The sequence below is a fragment of the Crocodylus porosus genome, unplaced genomic scaffold (assembly GCF_001723895.1).
Source record: "Crocodylus porosus isolate Cpor-Errol unplaced genomic scaffold, CroPor_comp1, whole genome shotgun sequence".
Taxonomy (NCBI): domain Eukaryota; kingdom Metazoa; phylum Chordata; order Crocodylia; family Crocodylidae; genus Crocodylus; species Crocodylus porosus.
The window spans coordinates 194,447-219,247 of record NW_017728935.1 but is presented as its reverse complement, the minus strand read 5'-3'; the positions used below and the strand labels follow the sequence as shown (position 1 = coordinate 219,247).

Genomic DNA, 24,801 nt, shown 5'->3' with positions numbered 1-24,801 from the left:
CATGAAGTCAGAGAGAGAAAGCAGAAAGGAGCCACAGTCTCTCTCTCGGTGCACGTGGAAAAAAGAAGCCCTCGCCTTCATTGTCGACAAAATAGGCACTACCGGGAGTGTACCAGTAGTGCAATCCCCAGGGCGAGGCCTGCCAGACCAGGACGGGCGCTTCCCAAGGGATCCCAGAGCCCCCGTCTTTTAGAGCCAGACTGTGCAAAGCCCTGGGGAGTCTCCTGTGAGGAGCATTTCTGCATTGCTTGTGGGGGTTGGACCGGGATGATTTAATGGGTTTCTGCCATCTCTAACTATAGGCTCCTAGCCCATTACGGTGCATTTCCACTGAGCAATGCCTCCAGCCCGACCACCCTATTCATACTGAAGTGTCTCTTATTTCCATTTGAGAGGCTCCATTAATGGAACATGCATCAGGGACCAAATTGCCGAGAAGTCTTATGTGATCCTAATAACTACCGAATGCCTCCACTACTGTTGCTGCCGCTCGGGTGAAATCCAAAACCCACCCTCAGTCATTTTGTTCTTGTCTCTTTGTTCTGCCATCTATTTAGTGAAAAATCATTGTGGGTTTTTGCTTTTTTTTTTAATTATTCTTTGAATTGCTGCAAGGCTCATATTTTCAAAGCTGCTGGGGGTGGTTCAGATGCACGACTCCAGTTCATTTCAGTAGGAGTTGTATGTCTCTGTCCCCCAGGTGCCTTTGAAACTTCCAGCCTAAGAGCATGGTTTTCCTTTGCCCAGATGATACTTGCCTCTCTGAATCCAGAGCAAGACGAGCCTCTCTGAATCCACACCCTTCTCTAGTTAGCTTTGGTTTCCCATCTCTAACAGGTATGAATCTGTATCTGGAAGCAATGGGAACCCAGAGCTGAAGGACCTGGCTGAGGTGAAAGCGAGGCTGCAAACGGTGAGTACAAAGATCCAGTTTTGGGCCTTGGGTGGCAGGGCTGAGAGCACGCCGGGGATGGGGTTGGTACCGTCTCTGATTTTGGTGGTGGTACCTGACCGGGACCTTTTTCCCCATCACCCCACTTCATCCTCTAGGTCACTGAAGACCTCTGTAGGTACTCTCTCAGCATCTCTGAATATCAAGGGACATTGGGTGATATTTCATCTGAGCTGGTAAATCACCGGCAGCAGGCACAAGAAGATAGAAGGTTTGTGGCATAAGCTTTTTTAAGTGTCGTAACATTTGCATAGGCATCTGTTTGCGTAGACGCACACAAACGGACAGAGGTAGCTGCAGTACGTTCCCTGCATTTGCGTTTGTGCTAATTAACGTTGGTGGTTTACTGTATATACCATTATGGTGTGCTGTCAGTATGCCGTTACTTTACACCTAAGCGCAAAGTAATTCATATTAATCGTGGTGCGATCAGTAGTTCTGATCACGGCACTTCAGCATTTCCTTTTGTGAGCATCTCAGCACTTTGGTAAAGTGTCATCCCTTAGACTTGGGGGGGAGGGATTTTAAAACATTAAAAACTACCACCAAATCTCTCAGCAGGGCTTTTGCAGTCCTCCCTGATTCTCCCCCCGTTCCCTAAAGGTGGAATGGAGTCGGTGACAGAACTGAGATAAGATCCCAGGACTCGGGGACTCCCAGCCCCGAGCCTGAGCCCTACCCGCTGGTCTGTGCTGCCTTTTAACCTTGCTCCTCCTGCTGACGGGCTGACTTAGGGCCAGATGCGCTTATATGGAACAAGTTTCCCTTTCTGCTGTGAGAACAATTCAATCTCAACTTCCAGGAGAAGCTTGCATCCAAGTGATAGAGCAGTGGGTTGCATTTGGACAGTCAGTTACCAGGCTCTCTTGATCATAAGGATGCTTTATCTTTATTACCTAATGCTTGCATTGAGGCTGCCAGTTCATGGGATTATAGAGCGCTAGAGACTGTCTTCTGGTGTTCATAAAGCCAGGGCTCGAGTTTTTCTCGAGGAGGTGGAGCCATCAGAATAGATGGCACCCAGAAGCCTGTGTGTTTCCAGGTACTTGCTGTTTTTCCTGAGACAAGTTTACAAGGCAGCTTAGTTTTTAGAGCGCGTCTGTCACGGGAAGCGTCACAAAGTTCTTTGCGAGTGAATTCAATAATAAGTGAAGGTAGACCATGAGGTTGGGAGGGAAGCAGCTCTGAGGTGCATGCAGCAAAGGAAGCTACTGCAAGCGAATGAATTAACAGCTATAGCACCCAGGCGGTGTTGGGGGAGGACTGGGCAGGAGGCCAGACCTAAAAAGGAGCAAGGCCGTAGGCGGCAATGAGGTCAGCGGGAGACTGGGGGGGCTGTGTGGGTGGCCGTGAGGCCGCTGGAACAGGTCTCTGGGGAGGTTTGACAACCAAGCTGTTTTCTTGGACACGAGGCCCTAAATACCCACTTCTTCATGACTCAGTTTGAGGTTTTCTACTCGGGCGCCCATCACTGGTCACCGAGCCCTGCTGAAGTGGGAGTGATCCCTAGCACTTGGGATCTGTACATCTCCACGTGCCTTACAAAAAGGATGGGGGGGGTTGTATCCATACCCCTTTTTTTACAACTGGGAAAGCTGAGATGTGGAGAGGGCAAGTGACTTGACCGAGGTAATCAGCCAGAGCAGTGGCAGAGCTGGGAAGGCAGTACAGGCCTGATAAGTCCCAGCCTAGCGCTGTCTCCTAGGCCACACCACCTTTCCAGTGTCAGAGAAATAGGTTTCTGCAGGCTTCGCCCCTCTCTCGCAGTGGGGTTTAACTGGGCCCTTGCTTTCCATCCCGACGTGCCTCATGCCCAGCTTCCCACCTTGACTCCACAGCATCCGGCAGATGGAGTGCTGCCTTGAGAAGATGCAGCTCATACACAAGCAGTTCAAGAAGGCCAGGGCATGTATGCGTAAGTAGCTCGTGTTTGCAGTATCACATTTCACACGGCTCTGAGGCAGCCGGGCAGCGAAGTAACGGAAAAGCAGCATGTCCACCCTGCGCGAAGCGAGACCGTGACCCGCTCTTCCTCAGTGGATTTGCCTGGAAGATGCAGCGACGGGATTCAGTTCTCAGCAGCTCTGTCTGTCTACACCAAGGGGACGTCTCTACATTTATTAGCAGCTGTTGAAGAGAACAACAGGCAGGGGTACAAAACCAATGATGGTGGATGCCAGGGAGGGTCTGATAGTGGACAGATCATTCTAGATGCACCCAGTTCAGTGCCCTCCCTTAAAGCATCCACTCCTGCTACTGTGTACTGGGCTAGACGGTCCTGAGTCTGACCCAGTACTTAGGTTCTTGTCTCCTCCCTGGCTGATGCCAGGGGAAATGTATGCAGGCTAGTCTGCACCATTTATACAGCACTTTGCCTTGATTCGTGCAGGTCTAATCCGCCTCATAACCCTGTGAGGAAGGTAAAGGATGCGATTTCCATTTTGCAGGCAAAGATGACAAGTTGATCTTCACATCAGTTGGCTGGCATAACTATATTGAGGGGGGGGAAAAAAATACCGTGCCCTCAACTGACAGCAGTGGTAGCCTTAGTGTAGACGCACAGAGCCGCATCTACTAGCACAGTGCGATGCTGTGCAGAGATACCTGGGAGACCTCTAAACGATCGAGCTTGGATACTAGACCAGTGCAGCCACGTTAGCACTGCGCTCCACTTAGGCTAATGCATCCTCCTTCTTGTTTAGAGCTAGATCAAGGCAGGTCTGCACCGTACTGTGTCGTGAGTCGCTCTTGGGGCACAGATTAAAGCTTACAGATTTTCAGCTCCCCATTTTGGGTACCCTCTGCTATGCCACGCTGCCTCTTTCTTAAGTGATACAGGCCTAGTGTTTGGAAAGTCAGAATACTGATGGAAAATGGAGCCAGCCTGTGATCTGTTGCTGCTGGTGAGTGAGGTCTATTTATGATAGCTGATCTTCTGTGCCTTACTGCTGCCCATATAGTGGCAGGATAGCTGGGTTTTTTTAAAGGGGTCTCAGGGAATTAGGCATCTAACTTCTACTGACTTCAGCTCTGTTGGAAAATCCTAGCTGTATCATTCTTCCTGAGTGATCCCTTACGGTGCTGTGATATAGCTGGGCGTCTTTATTGCTCCCATTTATCAGCCCGTGAGTGAGGAAGCTCCAGATACATTTTCCTGGCAAGTTACCAATGTATAGCTATTTTTTTTCCCTAGGGCTGGCCTACAACGAGGAACAAATACACAAACTGGATAAGTAAGTAAATAAGCCCCTTGTTTCCAGCATCTGAAACACCTGCTTATGGTTAAGAGGCTGGCTGGATGTTTGGCATTTCTGTTTGCATCTAAGAGAGATTTTAAATGCTCGTTATCAGTGGTATGAATGTCTGGCCTGTAAATGATTTTCATGTCAATCAGGTTATCAATCCAGGCTCTTTCATAGTAGCTGTCTTCAGGTTAGAGACGGGAAGGTGCAAGGAACCCCGGTGTGAATGTGATGAGGTGTAAGATCTTTGGGCTGGGGACTGGTTGGTTGTTTTTTGTTTTAATTAGTGCTTACTAATACTATAATGGGCCCGATCCCTACTGTAGTCTTGAGAGCTTTCACAGTACCGGCAAATGAAAATTGCACAATAATGGAATAAACTGACCACAGTAACCCCAAGGATATAGCGTCTGTGTTATGCACAGAGATCCCAGTTCAGGGGCATTGCTAAGCTTATGCTTGATTTACAGTGGGACTTAGATGCCTAAATAGCATTTGTGCCTTTAAAGTCTCCACTGAAATCTCATTGAAACCAAGGGGACTTTGACATGCCTGAAGCTGGGCACGTTTTTAAATGCTTGCCTAGAACAGCAGAATTGAACCCTCTACTGATTTTTATCCTAATGAAGCTAGGGACGTGCACATTAGACTTCACTTGAAATCCGAGGTTTTCAGCAGTGCTGGAGGCATTGAAACGCGCAAGTTGTGTTGGTTTCACTGCCTTGTGCTCCTAAATATCTCCCTTGTATGCCATTTTTCCTGTAACATGTTGTCTGTTTGTCGTTCCACCCTCAACCCTCGTGTTACCTGAACATGGTTTATTATAGGGAAATACCATTCACTGCCTCCTTCCTCCTCTTCTTTCTCCCACCATCTTTAGGCTGAATCTAGGACGTTTAGCAAGAAAAGTTATATCAATTTTCCAGGATGATTGTGTACAGAAATACCAAGATGTCCTGGGTGCTCATGGAAACAGAATGAGGTAATAGCCAGGATCATTAAACCAGCCTTTCTTCAGTCGTATCCCTGGGTTTTATACAAGGTGCCTGGAGTCTGAACGTCCGTGGCAAGCGACGTGGCGCTTTCCGTGATGCGGACGGAGGTGAACACTTACCCCAGAGTGACTTAAGTAGGTTTTATAGTGATGTAAATGATACCAGAGTGAGGCGTGGACAGAGTTGCAGCTCTCCCAGGCTAGCTGTGCTCAGTAGGAGACTCTTTTTGTGCCTTGCCAATAGGCATGTGGCAAGTAATATCTGTCTGCCTTCAGCAAATGGCTCCCAGAGATGCATGCTGATGGCCAAAACCTCACCCGGTACGACTTGCTCTTGGGGAGTTTGACTCCTGCACCAGGCTACCTGGACACACCAGGAACAGGCCCATCCACCGCCATGGGGGTATGCCTGGGTTTGAAGCTAAGCCTGCACCTAAGTCGTAACAGGTTTGACTTCCAATAACGCAAAGCACAGGACAGAGGTGCAGCACTGGGGGAGAGGAAAGGGAAATACATTCTCTGTCTTCGAAGCAAGCGAGTAGTTGGAGCAGAGAAGAGGATTGATATCCGTGACCCTGCTCCTGCCACTTAAGGATGGGGCAGCATTAAAAGAAATCCAGCCAGCCATCCCACCCAAAGCCAACCACCATCAGCTTCACTTCATTGCAGAAGGTCCATTTCTTTATTCAGGGGTCGGGAGGGTTCATGGCATCAGGCTGAAACTGCCGTTAAGACGGAGATCCACTTACAAGGAATGACTTTATGCTAAAGGGTATTTGGGGAATAGGGCAAAGAGCAAATGGCTGTGTGCGACTGAGGGCCACGTACTGGCTTATTAGAGTAAAAAAGTGTCGTTTAGGAGAAGCATTTGTTGCAGAGAGAGGACTTCCATTGCAAAGCTACTTTTAAAGTGAGAGCGTCTCCCCCCGCCCCCAAGCCCTAAATGTGGATTTTTTTTTAATAGCCTTTTAGTATGAAAATTTGTCTGGGGCTTGGCTTGGGCATCCAGGATGCAGTAGAATCACAGAAAATGAGGGCTGGAAGGCATCTCGGGAGGTCACATAGTCCACCCCCTTGCTGAAAACAGGACCAGCCCCAGCTGCATCATCCCTGCCAGTAGAGCTTCATGAGAGGTGTTGTTTAGGGAACCTGTAGGCCAAGACTTCATTAGTGAGACTAGTCTGTTGGAGGTGGACCTCAAAGAGTATAGGGCAGCATGCACAGGAGCAAGAGTCTGCCTTGGTGTCCTGGCTTGCTGTCTTTCCAGTTCTCTTCACTGTTGCGTGAAGTCTGTTGTGTCGAATGACTTTGCCTTGCTGCAGTCCTGCAACGCAGAAGTGGCTGCATTTCAGTGACTGGGGAGAAAGTCCCGTATACAACTCCAGGCTGGGATCCATTATTCTTATACTGGTCCCATCTCCCACTGCCTTCAGCGGGAATTTTCTCCCAGGTCCATCCAGTACACAAGTTCCAGTTAGGCTGAAGTGTTCAAAACTGGAAGTTGTGTAATGGTGTTTTAAAAATACCTGAAGGGTAATTTTGTGTGTGTTTTTCTGCGCTTGCAGATTTGATATTTTGAGGATGGAGAGGTTTTTAATTTTATTTTTCTTTCATTTTTAATTGCCTTGTTTTGAGTTTTGATGTAGTTAGTGGATTGGGCTTTGTCACGCAATGGGTCTTTTTTTGGCCTTGGAGGCGGACTGCGCACTTCAAGTTTTTTTGTTGTCTTCGTTGAAGCCAGAGCAAAAGTAATTGCAACCCTTTATAGAGCAGTGATGTTTCCCCCGAGTCCACTAGATGGCTCCTTTGATCTTGGGCCCATCGCACCGGTCCCTACTGGTTTCCATCCCCCTGCTTACAAAACTGTGAACAGATTCTTGACATGAAGCACCCTAATGAAGCTGTTAGTAAGAGGCGTGTTTCTGCTGCCGCCTCCGTATATAATGCCATATTCTGGGATCTCAGCACCCTGGATGTGTGGGCTAGTACTGAGTCTAGTGGCCCTGTGCCAATTGCGTGGGAAGACGAGCCGAAAAATCCCTGTTCCTGCCAAATCTTTGACTGGACTTTTTCTGTTCTCCCCAACAGGAAAGTTTGTGAGATAAAAAAAAATGTGAAGAAGCTCGGGAGTTCCTTGTCAGCGTGCTGTGTGGAGCTGACCGAGTGCTGGGACTGCCTCCATAACGTACAGTGCTTTCTTAAAGCTTACCTGCTTGGGAGTTGGATATCACCCATACACTGTTTTTAATACAGCTAGCTGTTCCCTTGCACTTGTCATCCGCCAAGTGTTCCTGAAGTCTCCCTGGCGCAAGTCGGGTGGTAGCAGTAGTTTCCATTTTATAGATGGGGAAAAGACACAGCTCGGAGAAGTGAAGTGAGCGATGCTGTGAAAAGTCAGTGGGATTTAGGTTCCAAAGTCATTTAAGCATGTTTAAAACTTTGACCCCAAAATGGCTTCTCCAAGGTCACGTGGTGAGTCGGGAGCTGCGTGCCCGGCACAAAATAGCGCCATGCAGATACCCGTGCCTGCACTGCGCGTGCCCGCTTCAGGACTAGAAGCAGGGTGATCCTATTTGGGTGGTGATGTGGGTGAACTAATAAGTTGCACCGCAACACAGCAGTGCTGATGCCAGCCTGGGACAGGTCTGCACAGTCTAGCAACAGCTAGATCCCCCTTAAGCATCGAGGCTTGGGTTAGAAGGCTGTTATCCCTGCCCTTGTACCACTGGCTTCTGATGCTGTCCCGCCTTACTGTGATTTGTGGACAATCAGGTTTCAGCTAACAAGCAAAGCAATGATCCAGGGGAGTAGAAGTACTTGGCCTGTGGCTCAAATGCTGCCACAGTCTGTGATTTCCTGCAGGCACCACCACCTAGGCTGACTGGCACAGCTTCTGCGTGGTTGGGCCTTTTGTTAATGCTTTGCTGGATTTCTCTGTAGCTGATGGAGGGTCACGTCCCGATCTCAGATTGAGCTGGGAATGTAGTGCCTCATCTTCCCGGGAAGACTGTGCCTTGACCCAAGTGCCTCCTGCGTGGCAGCAATAGTTACTTCATACTGTAGTAAACAGGAAATGCCAAGAGTGATGAACGTGGGGCTCAGCCTTGTGTTTTTAGGATGCTTTATGATGCAGAAACAGTGTGTCCTGGTCCATCTGCTGTTCTTACCCTGTTTCCAGGGAGAGGTGCCTGCAACAACCAGCATTTGTCCACACATTGTTCTCCTGCAGCACTTGCCCTCCCTCATCCCCTTTAAAAGCTCCGGCTTTGAGGGTGGGAGGGGAGTTGAATACATGGCATTGCCCAGATTTAGACCTCGCAGCACAGCACGTTACCTGCAGCAGTGTCACGTCTCTTTATCTCTGCAGGCTTTGGACAGGCTGCCAGAGAGAGCCCAGGTCTCCTCTGCTCCTCTACCTGTTTACACACAAGAAACCGATCAGGATATGGCACTGAGGTGAGTTTGTAGGAGGGAGCTGGAACAGATTGGGCATCAATGAGGGAGGTCCCTACGGCATCTGTCATGCCAAGGTGGTTCTCTGATGTCCAAAAGGGATAGGCTTGAGACCCAAGCGTCCCCACAGCCTGGCTATGTGTTATGCTGATGCCAGGGACGGGTGCCAGCCATGTGTGCGTTTGTGGTCAGACTTCATAATTAAGTTCCATTTATAACTGGTTAGTAGATGTCCTAAGCGTGTGAATTTTTCATGTGTGTTTTCATATGGTTGTTGGCACGTAAGCCAAGGCTGCTTAGACTTGTCAGCGACCTCTACAATTGAGGAGCTATGACTTAAAATTGCTAGTAACCGTTTATTAGCTGTTCATGAACCACTTCTACATAGACTGCTCATGTGACTATTTAAATTCGGGCGGCAGAGCAGAGCTGGGCTGTGCTAAACTGGAGGAGTGAAGGTGTCTTATTTGCATGTTCCCATGTTGTTAGAAGCCCTGACTGTAGTGTGCTTGCAGCTCAGGACATGCGAAGCTAACTTGCTGCCTACTGCCGGCGTACAGGGTTGCAGTGATGAGGGAGGGCTGGGGGTGGGAGGCCCTGTTAGGCTCTCAGAAGAAAGGCAGGGAAACTCCAGAGTAGCTACTTGCTACCCAGAACAATGCGTGGGGAGGCCTGGGAGCTGGGGAGTGCTTTGCCCTCCGTAGTCTGCTCTGCCAGCTATCACTGCCTTCCTGCAGGAAGCTCTCCCCCCAGGCCTCTCAGCAGGAGGCGGCCTATGTCTAAGAGGCTGGTTTGTGTCTTGTGCAGAATGCAGGAGCTTCTGGAGCAAATGAAATCAGTAACTTGTGATCTCCAGTTGAACAACAGCATCATTGAACGGTAAGAGTGCGCGACTTCTGTTTGGCAGAGATACCGATCTGAGCTCGTACTGACTTTCTCCGCCACGTAGGCAGAGCTTAACCTGTTGCCTGGGAGGTGTGTGGGATGGTCTGGCAGACGCTGAACCAGAGGAACAATGGTGGTGTTCACTGGTACTGCAACGCAAGGAAGCGGTTTTAGGCTTAGGCCAGCACCAGGCCAGCCGACAGAGCTGTTGCTTCAGGGATACTGGAATCCCACCAAGTTCACCCCCGATCTGGCGGCGCGAGGGAGTTATTTTCCCTGCCTAGCATAAATGCCACCCGACAGTTCACCCTGCTGTTTCAAGCATTCCTCCTGTGTTACTCTGCGCTGTTACGCAGACCCCGGTTTCCACTGCAGAAGCAGCTGCGCTCCGATGGCGGGTGAAGTGTTTCCTGTTCGTAGCGATCAAACCAGATTGTACAGACGGTCTAGGTGAGACGCCCTCAGCAACGTCAGGTTGGCTCCCTATTAGTCACGAAAGCACCTGGCACTTCTGTCCGGTCTCCTTTGCGAGGGTCTGGAAGTGATTTACCAATACCGCCTGAACCTCTGCCTGCAGGTAGGGAAGTGAAGGTGGAACAGATTAAGCGACTTTTCTCGACATCTGCCCAGTTAAGTCAGTGAGACAGACGAGCTCTGGAGGCTGTCTTCGAGCTCCCATTCCTAGACTATGCCGTCTTGGCGATCGCAGCTGCTTCTCGGTAATAAGAACCCAAAGTGCATTTCGGTCTAGAATTTAAAGGGAGAGGGTTTTTTTAAATCCCAGCCTGGCTTTTAGACCTTATGTTGCCACCTTAAGCCTGTCTATGAATGAAGGAGGAAGAGAACAAGTGCTTTTCGGAAGTGAGCGGTTCATTTCAAGCTGCGAAGTTTGGCTCCGGTTTCAGGATCCGCCTCAGAGTCTGGGGGCATGTGAATCCTGGTGGTTTTGGTTTGGCACTTTTCTAGAATAAACCTCTTGATTTTGTTCCTGCAGGTTAAGTGGAGCTGCAGCCACTCCAGGTATTTAAGGGAGATGTGGTGGATTTGCAGCTGCTAAGGCAATCAAACAAAATGTTTTACATCTATAGCACTTTGGGTCGAGACTGATGGAGAACTTGAACGTTTGTGTTTATAAGACTCTGCTTTCTCCTACCTCTCTGCTGCAGCATTTTTGCACAGTCTGTGAACTGGTCTGCAAGCCCCAAACCCTCCAACATACAAGCAGTGTTCCTAAAATTGTTAAAATGGGAACCTCCTTCCTTTCCGTTTTCCTTATTGCCCTGGAATCGCTGACTTCGTCCTGTATCGAGGGGCTCGTGTTCCATAAGGTGAAAGGCGTGAAGCTGCGTATGCCCACACACACTGCATATATACTTCTTCAACACTAGCCCCGTCTGGTGTCAAGCGTGAGCTGCGTGCGGGAAGGATACTGCACTCGATGGACTTAAGGACCTGATCCTGTGTGGAACGTGTCCAAGTGCTCCAGCTGGGAGATGCAGGATTCAACAGACCCAGCGCTGAAGAGGGCTGCCCTTTTTTTTTTTTTTGTGTGCAGCTGCTATCACGTGAGGGCCAGAACACCTGGTTTTATTTCATTACTTCATTTCCACCCGGGAGATGCAGGATTCAACAGACCCAGCGCTGAAGAGGGCTGCCCTTTTTTTTTTTTTTTGTGTGCAGCTGCTATCACGTGAGGGCCAGAACACCTGGTTTTATTTCATTACTTCATTTCCACCCGGGTGGTTTGTGTTATGAATGCTGGTGAGTATAAGGAGGGAAGGTTTCTCTTTCCCTCCTTTTGGGGGCATTTCCACAGGGTCTGTGAGATCTGCGCATGCATCTGCCTGAGCACGCGCACCCTCCTTTCGGGGATGCCAGACTGAAGGGGCATTTCCTGTCTGTCTCGATTTGACTGTGCTCCCAAATCACAAAGCAGGCTCCCTGAATGTGACTGCTGTGAGCTGCCGTGTCCAAAAGCATCTACGTACATGGGCAGGGATAAGTTTAGTTTTGGGCCAAGCAGTGAAAACAAATGGCAAGCAACCAGATGTTCCAGCAGGGAAACCCCAGAGGTCTCTGCTCAGGCCTTCTTACTGAAAAGCTCATTTAAAAACTTAAGTGTGGCATCAAGCAAAGAATCCAGGGTAATCTGCCTCCCACCAGAAGCTGTCCCAATGACTTAACAGCCTAAATGCTCTTTCCAGAAGTGACTTAAGAGTGCCAGTCTTACTGAAAATAGATGTAACGTGGGCTCTTAGGTGCCCAAATCACTCTTGAAAATACAATTAAGTCCTCTGAGTTGCTGAGGCTCCCTGAAAATGTTGTCCCAATCCAGCATTGCTCACAGAAAATGCACTGAAGGAATGACCCTAAGGGAGCTGACAGGATGGGCTGGACCCTTAGACTCAGCAAGTCTACAGTGCAGGCACACTAAGTTATACCAGCTTTTGCAGCTGGCCATATACATTTCAGCCTTACTCAATTAGGAATCTCTTCTTTCCTGGATCTGAGCTTTTGATCTGCATCAAGCTTAACAAGAGACACATGAGCCATTGGAATGAGTGATGACCCGCTTGCCCTACTACCCCCACCTTCCCTTCTGTATGCTGTCAAGAGGTCCTTTTGGCCCTCTGCCCCTGGCACCTGATTAGCCAAATCCCCAGATAGCTCAACGTGTTTGTCTGCAGCTCATCTGGATCCCACTGTGCACCCTGTGCAGAAAATGCAGCATTGTCATCTAATGCAAATGCACTTGATACAAAGAGCGGGTGTGATTTGTATAGAGAACCACTTGGAGATGGAATTTGTTTCCCTGTTTGCCTATTAATGTCTGTGATGTTTACTCACGTGTGTGATAACGGAATAAATGGTTACATAAACGTTTACTTTGGTACACAAGTGATTCCTGGGGCTTTTTTATAAGACCTCTGCTGAAGTGTCTTGGGTTTTGCAGATCAGGTCAGTGCCAGTAAGCTGCCAGTTAGAAACAGAGACGCGTGCATTTGGAGCTTTCCAGTAAAGCAGAGTATTATCTTTAAATGGGCAGACGGTGCCTGTTGGCTCTGGACGCAGCCGTGCACGTGCGACATGGGCGCGGGCTCCTGTTCTCCAGTGCGTGCTGCTTAGTTGGATGCTGGGTGCTGCAGGGGTGATTCCAGCTGGACCCAGGGGTCTTCCCTCCTGCACCAGATGGCAGGATCGGGGCTTGTTTCTGGAGACGGACCCACCGGGGGACAGACTGAATGGTGGGTGTTTCGTGTTGCCATACATAAACAGCAACTGTGTTTTTAAAGGAGAAATCCACTGTTTGTGTGCTGTATCGCTAATGGGGCTGTTCTGTTACTGAGTCCCTAAACATCTCGTGCTTTCTCGTATTTTGGGATAAACTTTCTGTCCAAAAGCCTTTTAACTACAGGCCGCTAGCAGAGCATGGCTCGACAAGCACTGCGGTTTAATGACCTGGAAGCTCTGGATTTTGTTCTTCGCTCTGTCATTGAGAGTGGACAAAGACCTTTATGCACCTGACTTCCCTTTCACCCTCTTTCTGCATTGCCTATGTAGACTTGCATTTCTTGGGATAGGGATGGCCACAGAATCGAGGACTGTGGGACCCTGACGTTTTAGCGCTGCTGTAATGGCAAGAGAGGAATGAAGCAAGGGAAGAAACGTCTTTTTTTTCTGAGCCTTGAAACGAAGTAGCTGATAGGCTGGAGAGAGAAGATATTCTCTATGGCAGGAGCTGCTAAGGAAAAGCAGAGGAGAAAGGGGGAAGGAGCGAGCCGGGCTTAGAAGAGAGGGCTGTTTTGCACTGGTGGGTGAAACAGATGCTAAGCCAAGGCCAGCTGTATGAAGTTATCCCTGATGCTGCATGCATGGAGAAAGGGCATCTGCTTCCTAGCCAGGTAACTCTCAGATCCATCCAAAGTCCCCGCTGCTCAGTGGTGTTCCCAGTTCTTTGCCGCAAACGTTTATATTACGCCCTAAACTTCCAACCATTTTTTAACCTTGGGCTTTATGAGGAGCTGTAACCCTCAGCGACTGCCTGCTGACTCAGCTGTCTGCCAGGAGCAGCATGTCAAGCAGTGATATAGGAAGCCTGGGGTCTCCAGGGTGTAGCTAGCAAATGACACCAAAAGAAGCTATTTGTGATTAGAGAGTCAGATGCGCTGTCCCGTTCTGCACAGTTTTCTATCTGCCTGCTCGGTGATTTATGGGTGAGACCCTGGCAGAGGGGAGCGGGGAAAGCCACGGAAAGGTCTCCAAACTGCAGATGGGGCCAAGCACTATGATAATCAAGGGAGAAGTGAATGGGTGAGGAGGGAGGGGGATATAGCGCCAGTCCAAGACAGGGTCATTTAGAACCAGGAAACTGGTCATTTGAAGGGGGAGAGAATTCCCCTGGCAGCCACCCACCCCCAAATGCACACATGGATTTACAGATAAATCACTCTCCAGGTCCCCAGACAACTCAGCGACTCTTAATTTTCATTGTAGAGAGAGATGGCTAGGCTGATGATGCATCCTATAGGGTGATAATGAGCCTTTAGTGCTAAAGACAGGCTTATTGCGCTGGCGGGTCCTCCGAGACTGCCATTTGCAGTCATTCAGCTAAGGTGAGCAGTGAGACAGTGGGGAAAACGCACTGGGAGTTGGGAGTCTGGGTTTGGTTCCCGGCTCTGGGCCTCCAGTTGGGATTGCAGAGTTTTGGGGGCGGGGGGGGGCAGGGGCTGTCTGGGGCTCGCTGTCTCTCGGGTTGTGTGCGCGTGTCAGCTCAAGGGTGCTGCTGAGGCTGTCATACAATTAAAGGTTGGTTTTGCATTGGATTCCAGGTGCAAGGCAGGTGATTCAGTTCCTCCTCTGTTAACATGTAGCTTCCTCGTGGTTGCGGGCGCTCTGTCAACCGAATGCCTGCGTGAGCCGTGTTACCCGTCGGGGCAGGTTGGGCGTTTCAGGTACAGGGTCAGCTTTCTCCATCGGCTCCCTGAGGTGAACTCTTTCAAAAAGAGACCCGTTGTTATTGGAAGGAAACGTCATACGAAGCTTAAATCCACTTGTTATTGCCTTCTTCCTTGCTAACGTGTCTTGCTATTTTTTGCTACTTAATGAAGATGGCAGCACTTGAAAAACATGAGCAGCTTTCCTCCAGGTACAGGAGGAAGCAGTATGCAATGGTTAGAGCAGGGGGCTTCCGGACTGTGTTTCCTGGCGCTGGAGGAAGGGAGCAGCAAGCTAGGACTCCTGGATTTGAGTGCGTTCGTAGTGTCATGTGGAGTAATCGCCCTGTGCTTCCTATTTCCCCACCTATGCAGTGATTGCGGTACTTCACTGCCGGGTGGAGCACTGAGTCAGTGTGTGGAGACCCTCTGATGAAGAAAGTGGAAAAATGCAAAAGGCTCGTGGTGGTTCAGACTTTCCCGGCAATCTGCTGCTTCCGCGTGCAGAAAGAAAAGAAGGAAAAGCTGAGCGGTTACAGAGGTATACCTGAAAGGATGCTGAGAGTGGTGGACTGTCTTAGTAGCTCTGAAAAAAAACCCAGACCCTGCTGTTTTCTCATCCTCACCTTGCCTCCAGTGCCCCTTGCAGTGCATTCCCCTTGCCCAACTGCTTATGTTTTAAATGATAAACCGTCAGCCCCCACAGTCAGACCTCAGCCTCTGGAGCGAGTGGCTCGGTTTCGGGATGCTGACTCTCGCATCCTTCAAGCAGTTGCCTCCTTTGGGCTCCAGCAGCCTGACAGGTCACTTTGTCATTATGATTTAAAGAAGATGAATGTTCCCAAAGTGCCGCTTAGGCTCTGACTCAAAGCCACGAGCATATCGTTCACTCGCCGACAATAGGACGGCGTCAGCCTGAAGAGAAATGAATCACTTTGCAGCGTTGATGAGCCTCTGCTGCTGTTATTGGCCGTGTTGGTTTGCTTTCTGTTTAGGCGAGCTAAGCACTGTAGTTGCTATTGCCTAGGAAGGGACAGGAGTCCTACCCAGTCCTGGCTGACACAGGATTCATGTCAGATCAGCCCACCCAACCCCTTAGCAGGCACTTGGGGAAGGATTTTGAGGACAGTTCTTTGGGGGACCTCTTTGGGATAATCAGGCTTGAACAGCAGAGTTGAACACCAAGACAGGGAGTTTTTTCCATTTAGTTTCCTTTCTGTTTGTTATTTATTATAACTACTTGCATTTTGAGAGCATCTGGAATCGGGGTTGAGGCACGGTACATACAATCCACCTGGAAAACGGACTGCAAAGGGCTTACAATCAAAGCAAATGACAAGGGATGAAAGGTGGATACAGCAGATAGTAAGCCGGAGACGATACGTAGTCACGGTGGAGAGCATTAGAGCAAGCAAACTAAGCGGCAGTCTCTGGTCGTTGACTCTCTTCACTTTCTTTTTACAAATGTCATCCCTGGAGGAAAAGACTTATTCAGAATAATGAACTGGGGTCCTACTTCTGTGTACATGCCTGGGACGTTCTTGTTCCTGAAACCAGCATTCTCGGAAGTCCTGCTATTACAGCACTTCAGTTTTGGGGTGTCCATCAGACGTCAGGTCTCAATTTCCATCCCCTGGATGTTTTCAGTAAAAGCTTTCTGTATGCAGCACCCCCAGAAATCGGGGCCTGGCTGTGCCAAGCTGAGCACTGTAGAGATGAGACGCTGAATGTTACTGAATCTGGGCCTGAAATCAGCTTGGCGTGATATGATACAGGGCGCCTATATACGTGCTGTGATTCATTTTAATTATAATGTGTCCGAGCAGATTCGATTGAATCTGCGCCTTGTAATGTAGCATCACCGCAGCATCGCATGCATAACACCCCCCGGGTTTAAGGATGCCTGCCAGGGTGCCTTAACTAAAGCTCATCAAATGAGCTTTAGTCAAAGCATCCTGTGGCCATTTTTAAACGTGTGGGGCTCAATATAGTGATACTGCAGCATTTTAATTAGAGCAGCTCTCTGGGAACCATTCTAACTAAAATGTGCCCCCGCACCCTGTAACGTGAAAGTTTTGGAGCTGGGTATGTAATAAGAGGTAGTTCTAACGCTACTAAATAAAATGCTTCTGGCAAGATGGTAGTATTAGATGCTACATTATCAAGAAGTAGCTGTAGAGCCTCTCTGAGGAAGCATTGTTTATATTATGCATATATCCACATGTATGCCTATGCCTTTGCCTCTGAATGAATATATATATATATATATATTTTTTTTTTTGTGTGTGTGTGTGTATATGTATATGCATGTGTGTCTATTTTGAGGGAAATTTGGCCCTGCCTCTAAACCTTCCCCTCTTATATTTTCAAATATCCTAACTTTTAACCCAAACCACTTACGATCATGAAAGCACTGGGACCGTGGCCATATTTTAAAAAAGTCACAAATTATTTTCTGGGAACCTCTCAATTTATAAACTAGCATTATTTTCCAGTCAGCCTGAAACCAGCTTAGAGCTCTTGCAGAAACGGGGGGGTGGGGGGCAGAAATCCAAGCAGTGGAAGTTGGCTTCTTACTCTGGGCTTCAATGAAGTTAGGCTGATTTACACCAGCTGTGGGGATTCTGCCTGGAATGTGTTTGGCTCTAGCAAAAAGAGGTTTAATTTTTGGCAAAGTTTCTGAAGAGCCTTCCTAACAGCTCTAGTCCTGTTTAAATTTCCATAAAACAGCAGCTGCACAGGGAACTCCCTTCATCTAACAGGAATCCTCCTGCCCCATGTATTTAACTTGTTTTATATATTAACCCTTGATATAGAAGATTTCCCTCAAGCTGTCTTGACACTGGGGAGACAATGGCCCCATTGAAAGCAACGATGAACTATCCATTTTTATTTTTATTTTTAAATTTTTTTTAAAATTGTTTTTGTTTTTGGCAAGATTTCATCCTAGTCCTTAGAATCTCTGACATGGAAATCAACTGCTGTTGTGTCTTTGGGCATGTGGTTTTGTGTGCATGTGACATGTCCTTCAGTTGTCACCTTGTGCATTTTCAGTGTCTGAAGCCGAGAGGCTCTAGTTGTTCAGTGTTGCTTGGAGTTGGTTAACCACTATTTCTAACCAGCCTTTCCTGGCAGATCTAAATCTGCTGATGACTGAAAAGAGAAACATATCTCTTGTGCGGGAACCATATCCTTTTTTATGCAGAACAGAGCTTGTAGGAATACAGATGTCTAGTCCGGGGGTGCATGGAAAGAGAAGTGAGCATGTTTTCCCCTGAGTGCTGTCGTGGCTCTCGTGCCTCCGTACAGGCCTTTCAGCACTTCCATCGCTTGAGCGTGGCAGTTCCCAACCTTTGCAGGCCAACGGGCAATAGTACGGCGCAAATAGCACGCTGCGGGCAATGTCAGGCTGTACTCTCCCTGTCAACCTCTGCTTTAACCTTTTAATTTCCTGTGGCTGCCAGCTGCGTCAGAAGATTTCTCACGGCCCGTGGCCCACGAGCCTCGGGTTGGGGACCTTTGCTCTAGGCTGCGCCCCTTCGCGAGCTCATATCAGCAGTTGAGAGGCTGCTGAATCGTTGCTTTTCTGTATGATGCACTCTAACAACTAAGTGCGTGGAGAGCCTTGTGCAGGGATGAGTGGGAGAATGACATGGTTTGGCATTTCGGTAGCAGCCAGAGGCTCAGAAGGACTCGTGAAACACTAGTTGATTTAGCCACTCACAACTCCTGGTCATCTCTATTCCAGAGAGGGAAACGGAGGCCAGAGGTTGAGTACAGTCACAGTGAATCCATGGCATTGCCTGAAACGAGCCCCAGATGTTCTGCCCCTCTGCCATGTGCTTTACTCAGGACTATCCTTATTCCCAAGTCCTTTCTCCTACGGAAGCTCAATGGGCTTTTCAGAGTTGCTCAGATGGAGTCATTAGTGTTTTATATGGGAGGTATGTTTAGGTCACGGCACAGGACATCTGAGAATCCCATCCAAACAGTCACTTCTCTGGTCTTTTCCTCCCGTGCTGGGAAACCTCTGCTCTCTGCCTGTTAGTGTGACACTGATGTGGATTTGTTATGGTAACCCCTCTGTTCGGAGCACCCTACTCACCGAGTACCATGCCTGGCAGCAAGTGGAGGACTCTCCTGCTCCCTGCCCTTGAGACCATACAGGACTAAATCAGGTGCGCAGACTAGGAAGGGCAGCCACACGTGCCCTGTAGGTAGAAGGTGATGGAAAGGGACTTTCCTTCCAGGGGAGGGAATGTCCCCCTGGGAAATTTCCTGTTGCTTCCCTCCACCAGCCTAGGTCTAAGCCTGTGCTATTAAACCACACAAACCACGTGGATAAAGGATGGCCCATTCTCTTGGGCAGGGAATTTCCTCTGTGAAGAACTACTAACCAAAGGGCTCCAGAAGCACCTGGGGAACTCCCTTCCTTTCCCTTGACCTCTTTATTTTGAAAGTGAAACCTTTCCCATAGAAGCAAGTGACCAAATCAGCTCAGATGTTCTCAGCGGGGCTAAAGCTTGCTCTTGTGACTGCAGAGCCCGCTGTGTACCCTCAGCCACCCTCACCCTGCTTCAGCTGCAGCAGGGCTGAGTCCAAGGCACCCACACCGACCTGGGTGTAAAATGCCCAGGCAGGAGGCAGCTAGGAAGCAAATGTGCCCCACACGTCTCAGCCCTGCGTGAGCTTGTCTTTGTAAACGAGTGACCAGTGCCCCGAGTAACCCCACCTAGGAAGGGACAAGTGCTGGGGCCCTTCTTGCGCATGCTGTTAGCTGGCAAGTGATATGAGAGATGCATTTAGCATTCAAAGGAAATGGCTGTTGGCCCTCAACCAGGTCTGCTGCTCTCTCAAGAGATTCTTTCATCAATCTGCTGCAGCAGCAGATAGACCTTCAGTGAGTTGCCTCAGCCCAGTTGCGCTGGTATATTTTCGCTAGTGGAAATAAGAAACCTCACAGTTCTTTACAGGTACGTTCAGTCCATTCCAGTGGTCGGCATCTGCCAGGCAGACGTCCAGACCCCGTGGAGCAGCTGAAAGTGGCTCCTGCCGTGTCACAGATGACTTCCTTTGGATGGGCAGAGTGGTACTTCAGACTCAAACGTATTCAAGAGACTTGTCCAGCCCCTGCCCACTGCACTGAAAGGCAAACAGGTGCCTTGTTTCTGGGAAAGTTTGTCCGAGGAACCAATTCTGCTGCTGTTGGTTTGTGAGTTGTGCAGAGGGAATTGCTTTGGACCTGTCTGGATTCTGCGGCGGCTGTACCCAGGTACAATATTTTTCTGTTCCAGGCTGCTGTATGGTGTTTCTCTGCCGGGTCAAACCGCCATAAAGTTCCACTTGGGAGTCCGCTCCATTTTTGAGGGATGGACTAAATGATCCTCATAATTTGCAAATCAGAACTCGTACTGCACTTTGAGAGCTATAGCTCTCCCTGCCACCTGTGTTCCTTTGAGCAGGAGTCCCCATTTCAGGGATAAGGAAACTAAGGCAGAGAGGCTAAGCGAAGGAGTCGTTGTCAAAGCAGAAGTGGAGTGCAACATTTCCCGACTGTCCTGTGTGTGTCAGTCATAAGACCAGTAATTAAACTGGACAGGAACTGCATGAGTGAGTCAGTCGAGGGCAAGTAGCCCTGCAGGTAAAATGCATGCATGTGACTGGATCAGAATCCAGGAGAGATCACAACCTGACGTCATATGAAGCGAAACTTTTGGATTGACTTTTCCAGGGAGCTGGGTACATTTATTTTTATTTTATTTTTTTTTAAATCCCGCTGAACGTTAAAGCTGAATCTTTCATGCTGGTCCCCTGACACGATATGCCTTTGTCTCTTAGTTCTCCTGTTTGTGCAGGTGGATGTGGAGGTTGCCACGGCCTTGTAACACATCAGTTCAGTAACGCAGCCCTCAGTTGTGCAAAGGTCTCAAAGGCTGTGATTATAGAGATGAGCCAGGATCCTGAGCAGTGGGAAGAGGGGACCTTTGCTACTGATGTGATGAGACTAGAATTTTGCAGGTCAGAGTGGCACTGAATATCTCATTTAATTTGTACGTCTTGCTGTTGACAGATTATGCCACTAAGGGCTTTTAACACAGATCCAGCATTTAACTGCAATCTCGCCAGTTCATGCCAAACTCCACAGTTGGAGACAGAGACGTACAGAGAAATCAAACTTACTCTCCAGTGTAAGAGATGAAAGCAATGGTCTCTCGGCACGATTCTCCTCTGACATAAACTAGGAGCATTTCCACTGAAGTCAGTGAAGTTGCACCAGTCTTACGCTAAGGCAAATAAGAGAAAAGCTGATCCAGTGGTTGGAGTGCTAGTCTGTGACCCAAGTTCATCTCCCTGGTCACTTAACTTGTCTGTGCCTCGTTTCCCAATCTACCCAGTGGAGTAATAGCAATGCCCAGTGCACATGAAAGATCGTGATGAGCACTCGGGTACTGTCCAGTGCTATAGCCAGTGTTATGGAAAAAGGACTGCCCTGTGCATCAGGAATCCTAGCGTAGGGAAGGAAGAATCCTCTCTCGGTTAGATTCAGGAGCGGAAGTTGGCTGTTTTTCTGTTCCTACTCTTCATCGGATCTTGGCTGGATCACTACTACTTGGTGCCTTTCTCCCCTGACTTATAAACAAGCCTAGGCTTCTTGGGCATGAGGCAACCCGATGCTTAAAGGCTTTATAGTCTCAGGTCTGCAAAGAATATAGAGCTGTGTTTTTAAGACTGCTGTTGCCCTTTGTGCTGCCTTTTATAATCTCTCCTCTCAGTGCAAACGGTATGTAAAAATGAGTTCTCCAAAGCAGAGATTGCAGGGACGTCTGGGCTGGCAGAATCCTTTCGCTACTCAGATTTTTGATTTCCCAGGAGGCTTGTTTGGGGCATGCATATCAGGTGGCTAGACCTGTACCTCCTTGAGGTGTTCCGCTTCCCTAGAAGGCAAGCCACATTTGTGAGAAGGAAATATTCCAGGTTGCCCACTTCACGTGATCCCTCTGTGTAGCTCTACAGCGCTAGTATAATTGGAGTGGGAAAATTTAATTAGTTCCAGCTAGCTTTTGGGGCCTAGTCAACCCTCAGATTTTGTAGCGGCAGAACTACTTTGGTTGGGAGCGTGAATTTGTCCCTGTGTAGTTACACCTGTAGAGCTCCAACTGCGGAGACATTGGTATAAAGGCGCCGTATAGCAATAAAATGTATTCCTCTTCCTCTATGGGAAATAAGGTTACAGTCATATAAATGCACTTCTACCTCTGTAACGGCATCCACGCTATTGCAGCGGATCCATTTGAGCTATGGCAGCCTAGTTTAAAGCAAGTACAAGTCTTGTGCTCAGACAAAGCGGGGTGTGTTGAAGCAGAGACTGGGTTGCTGTCTTCTGAGGGTGCCAGTTACCGTGACTGCTGGTTTTCCAAGCAGAAAACGCTGGACAGCAGCTGGAGCAGTCTACTGGAATTTCCTGTAGGAAACTTTTGCTCAGTTGTTTGCACCCAGGGTGCCCAGGTAAAATGGTGTAGCAACCCCTTTCTTAATGCCAAGCGCTTCTCTGGTACCTCCGACTCGGAGGCTTGTCCTCTGTGCTGATTGCCTAATGCCTCCAGTCACCAGGAGATAGGGAGGTGGGGTTATTCCCCCTTGTGAAGGCTGAGATGCTTATGCCATCACCTGACTCCAGGCAATAGGGTAGAGGTGTTCAGAAGTGCTAAGTCTCCAAATAAGGAAGCAGGAATTGGTAATATTGCATTTCCTCTACATGGAAATGGAGGCACCTAGGATCAATTTGCCCCTGCACTTGAGGTCAGAGTTTTAACTGGGTAAAGTTTGTGCCTTCCAGTTAAGACTCAGACCAATTGGAAATAGGACTTGGAGAAAACTGCAGTGACCTTAACGGCTTGGGAGTTGGAGCAGACAGGGCAAACTGTCCTCTCTGCGGTTCTTGTTCACCCACCTTCCACCCACCTCTAACACTCACGGTTGTTTTAAAAAGCCTGGCTAGGCTTGGCTTTTCATTTTGGTTTTGTGATTGTAAATCTGCACCCAATAGAACGGCTGTAGGGATATTTTAAAATTCAAATGGAAGCTTTTTTAAAAAAATAAACAAACATAATCTGGCAGTGTTGGCAAATACTAGCAAGTGCTAGCGCCTGGAAGACAGCAATGGGAAATGAGAGAGTTTGTTTTCACTTGCCTCCCACCATGTGCCACATGAAATTAGAAGGCAGCAATGAAACTTTCAGACGTTGGAGACAGGGTTTGGTTGTTTTGTTTCCTACAGCAAAGAAGTATGCAAATGTGCAGTTCCCGATAAGTTCAGTGAGATGTGGTGATGCCCGTGACCTCTGCATCCCCAGGTCCCGAGTGCCAGGAATAAGAATTTAGACGCTCCAAAGTTTGAACTGGTTGGGCAGTCGTGACAATATCTTTGTTTTCATGGTCTCCAAATCTTACTGGCAGGAAAAGGAAGGAAAATGTTTAAGTGGGTCATTGTTTTCTATAGTATCTTGGAGCCCATGCCACGGAGCAGACCCTAGTCCTCTTGACACTGGCCAGACAGAGCTCAACATCAGTCTGTACCTGGAGAAACTTAGCACAGGGGCATAGAACCAGGGCTGCTGAGAGAGAGGGGCGAGCATGCGGGAACAAACCCTCCACCTGGGGTGCAGCGCTCATCTGTGACTGAGCACACTTCAAATGCAGAACTGCCTAACTTACCTCCCAAGAAAGGGCAGGACTGACTTGTGATCAGTCTGATGCAGACACCCAAAGCTTCCTTTCAAACAGTCCTTTGGCCTCTGCCAGGGCTTTGGGGAAAGACGGTTGGTTGCTAGGCCAATTCCTCTTGCAGGCAGTCCGCCTTCACCAGCCCCCGAGGCGTTTGGGTGTGCTGGAAACCCCCTTACATCCCTTTACACAGCTGGTGCCAAGCTGTATTTTCAGAAGCGACTAAGGCAGGGGTGGATGCTCTGGTGCAGCTGTACCCCCTTTGATTCCTGCGCTACCCAAAGTTTAAAACCAACTGCCTGGCAGAAGCAGCAGCATTTCTACTCGAGCAGCAGCGAGGGAGCCGATGGACTTCGTTCAGATTACCCGATGCCTTCTCAACTTCGTTCCACCGGTGTTTGTGACCTGCTCTCCTTTTTAAGGCTCCGGTTGTTCCACCGACCCAGCGAGCCTTTCTTCTGCGAGGCTGCGGTTTGTGAGCTGCTCCTGGCACTATAGCTCCTTTTTTGCAGGCCTGAGGACTGGTCCTAACTCATTCCCGTAGGAATTGCACTTGTGCTGGGCTGTAGTTATGCTAACGGTGTGGGAAAGCGGTATGGGAGAAAGAAGCCTCCTGGGCCGCTGGATGACCCAGCAAGAAAGAAAAGAAATGAAACTTGCACTAACGAGCAAAAAGACACTGAAGGGACGATGGCAATGCCAGCTGCAACTGCAGAAGTTACTAATGACAGAGCAGGTACGTGAACTTGGCCAACACAACTAAGATGAACAGCGCCGGGGGGGAGAGAGAAGAGTACGAATGAGACGGGGAAGGGGCATGCAGGTTTAAATATAGGAGTTGGGAGACCTGTCCCTCAGGGAGACCGAGCGGAGTGTGAATCATGTCTGGTGTCTCCGTCAAGGGCAAGCTCCACTAAGTTGAACTGATTGCTAATTAGAGTCACAGGCGTGCGAGCGGTCCAAGGACAATAAACCTTTCTGAGCTTTCATCACTGAACAGAGATCCAAGTTGTGTTTTCTGCATTGCCTTTGGGCCCTGGAAGACGGCTCGCAAGCATCAGGCAGCCAGCGTGCACGACCCCAGCAGCCTGGAGCAAAGAAAAACTCCCCGCTCACTGCAGAACACCCCTCCGCGCGCTTCTGTCGGGGCATCCATCTGAACCGGAATCACCCAGCCGAGCAGTAACGCATCGAGCTGCTTCGTACCTGGAGGAAAACGGGGGCAGTGCGGGACAGGACACTGCCCCTCGGCGAGGCCTGCCCGGGGCCGAAACCCCCTCCCCTTTCCTGAAGGAGTGGGGCTGGGTCCCATCGAGTCCAGGCCTTGCCTGAGGCAGGACCAACCCCACCCCCCCCCGCCATCGTCCAAACTGTGACACGGGCCAGCGGGCGCGCGGGAGCCCCGAGCGCGGGCCGTGGCCGCTGCTGAAGAAGGCAAAACCGGCCGCTCTGTACGCAGGCCCCGTCCCTCGCGTGGCGGCGGTCCGAGCCGCTTCGTGCAAGCGGCGACAGCGTCCTCGGGGGCTGTCGTCGCGGAGCGGGGCGGGAAGGGGCCCGCGGCGGCCCCCTCTCGCCCAACCGCCGTCTGCGGCCCAGGTGCGGGGCCGGCCTGGCCCC

At 49.4% G+C, this 24,801-nt stretch overlaps 1 protein-coding gene across 5 annotated transcripts in view; it reads left to right on the top strand.

The window, feature by feature from the left end:
• Positions 1–10,969, top strand: part of IKBKE (inhibitor of kappa light polypeptide gene enhancer in B-cells, kinase epsilon) — a 29,576-nt gene extending 18,607 nt beyond the window's left edge. For all 5 annotated transcript variants that reach the window (XM_019546526.1, XM_019546529.1, XM_019546525.1 and 2 more), the window contains 9 exons: positions 838–913; positions 1,051–1,163; positions 2,791–2,867; positions 4,146–4,185; positions 5,075–5,176; positions 7,277–7,373; positions 8,556–8,644; positions 9,449–9,520; positions 10,521–10,969. In XM_019546526.1, the coding sequence (XP_019402071.1) occupies positions 838–913; positions 1,051–1,163; positions 2,791–2,867; positions 4,146–4,185; positions 5,075–5,176; positions 7,277–7,373; positions 8,556–8,644; positions 9,449–9,520; positions 10,521–10,554 (700 nt within the window). In that variant the 3' untranslated portion in view covers positions 10,555–10,969. The remainder of the gene's footprint in view (positions 1–837; positions 914–1,050; positions 1,164–2,790; positions 2,868–4,145; positions 4,186–5,074; positions 5,177–7,276; positions 7,374–8,555; positions 8,645–9,448; positions 9,521–10,520) is intronic.
• The last annotated feature ends 13,832 nt before the right edge of the window (positions 10,970–24,801 follow it).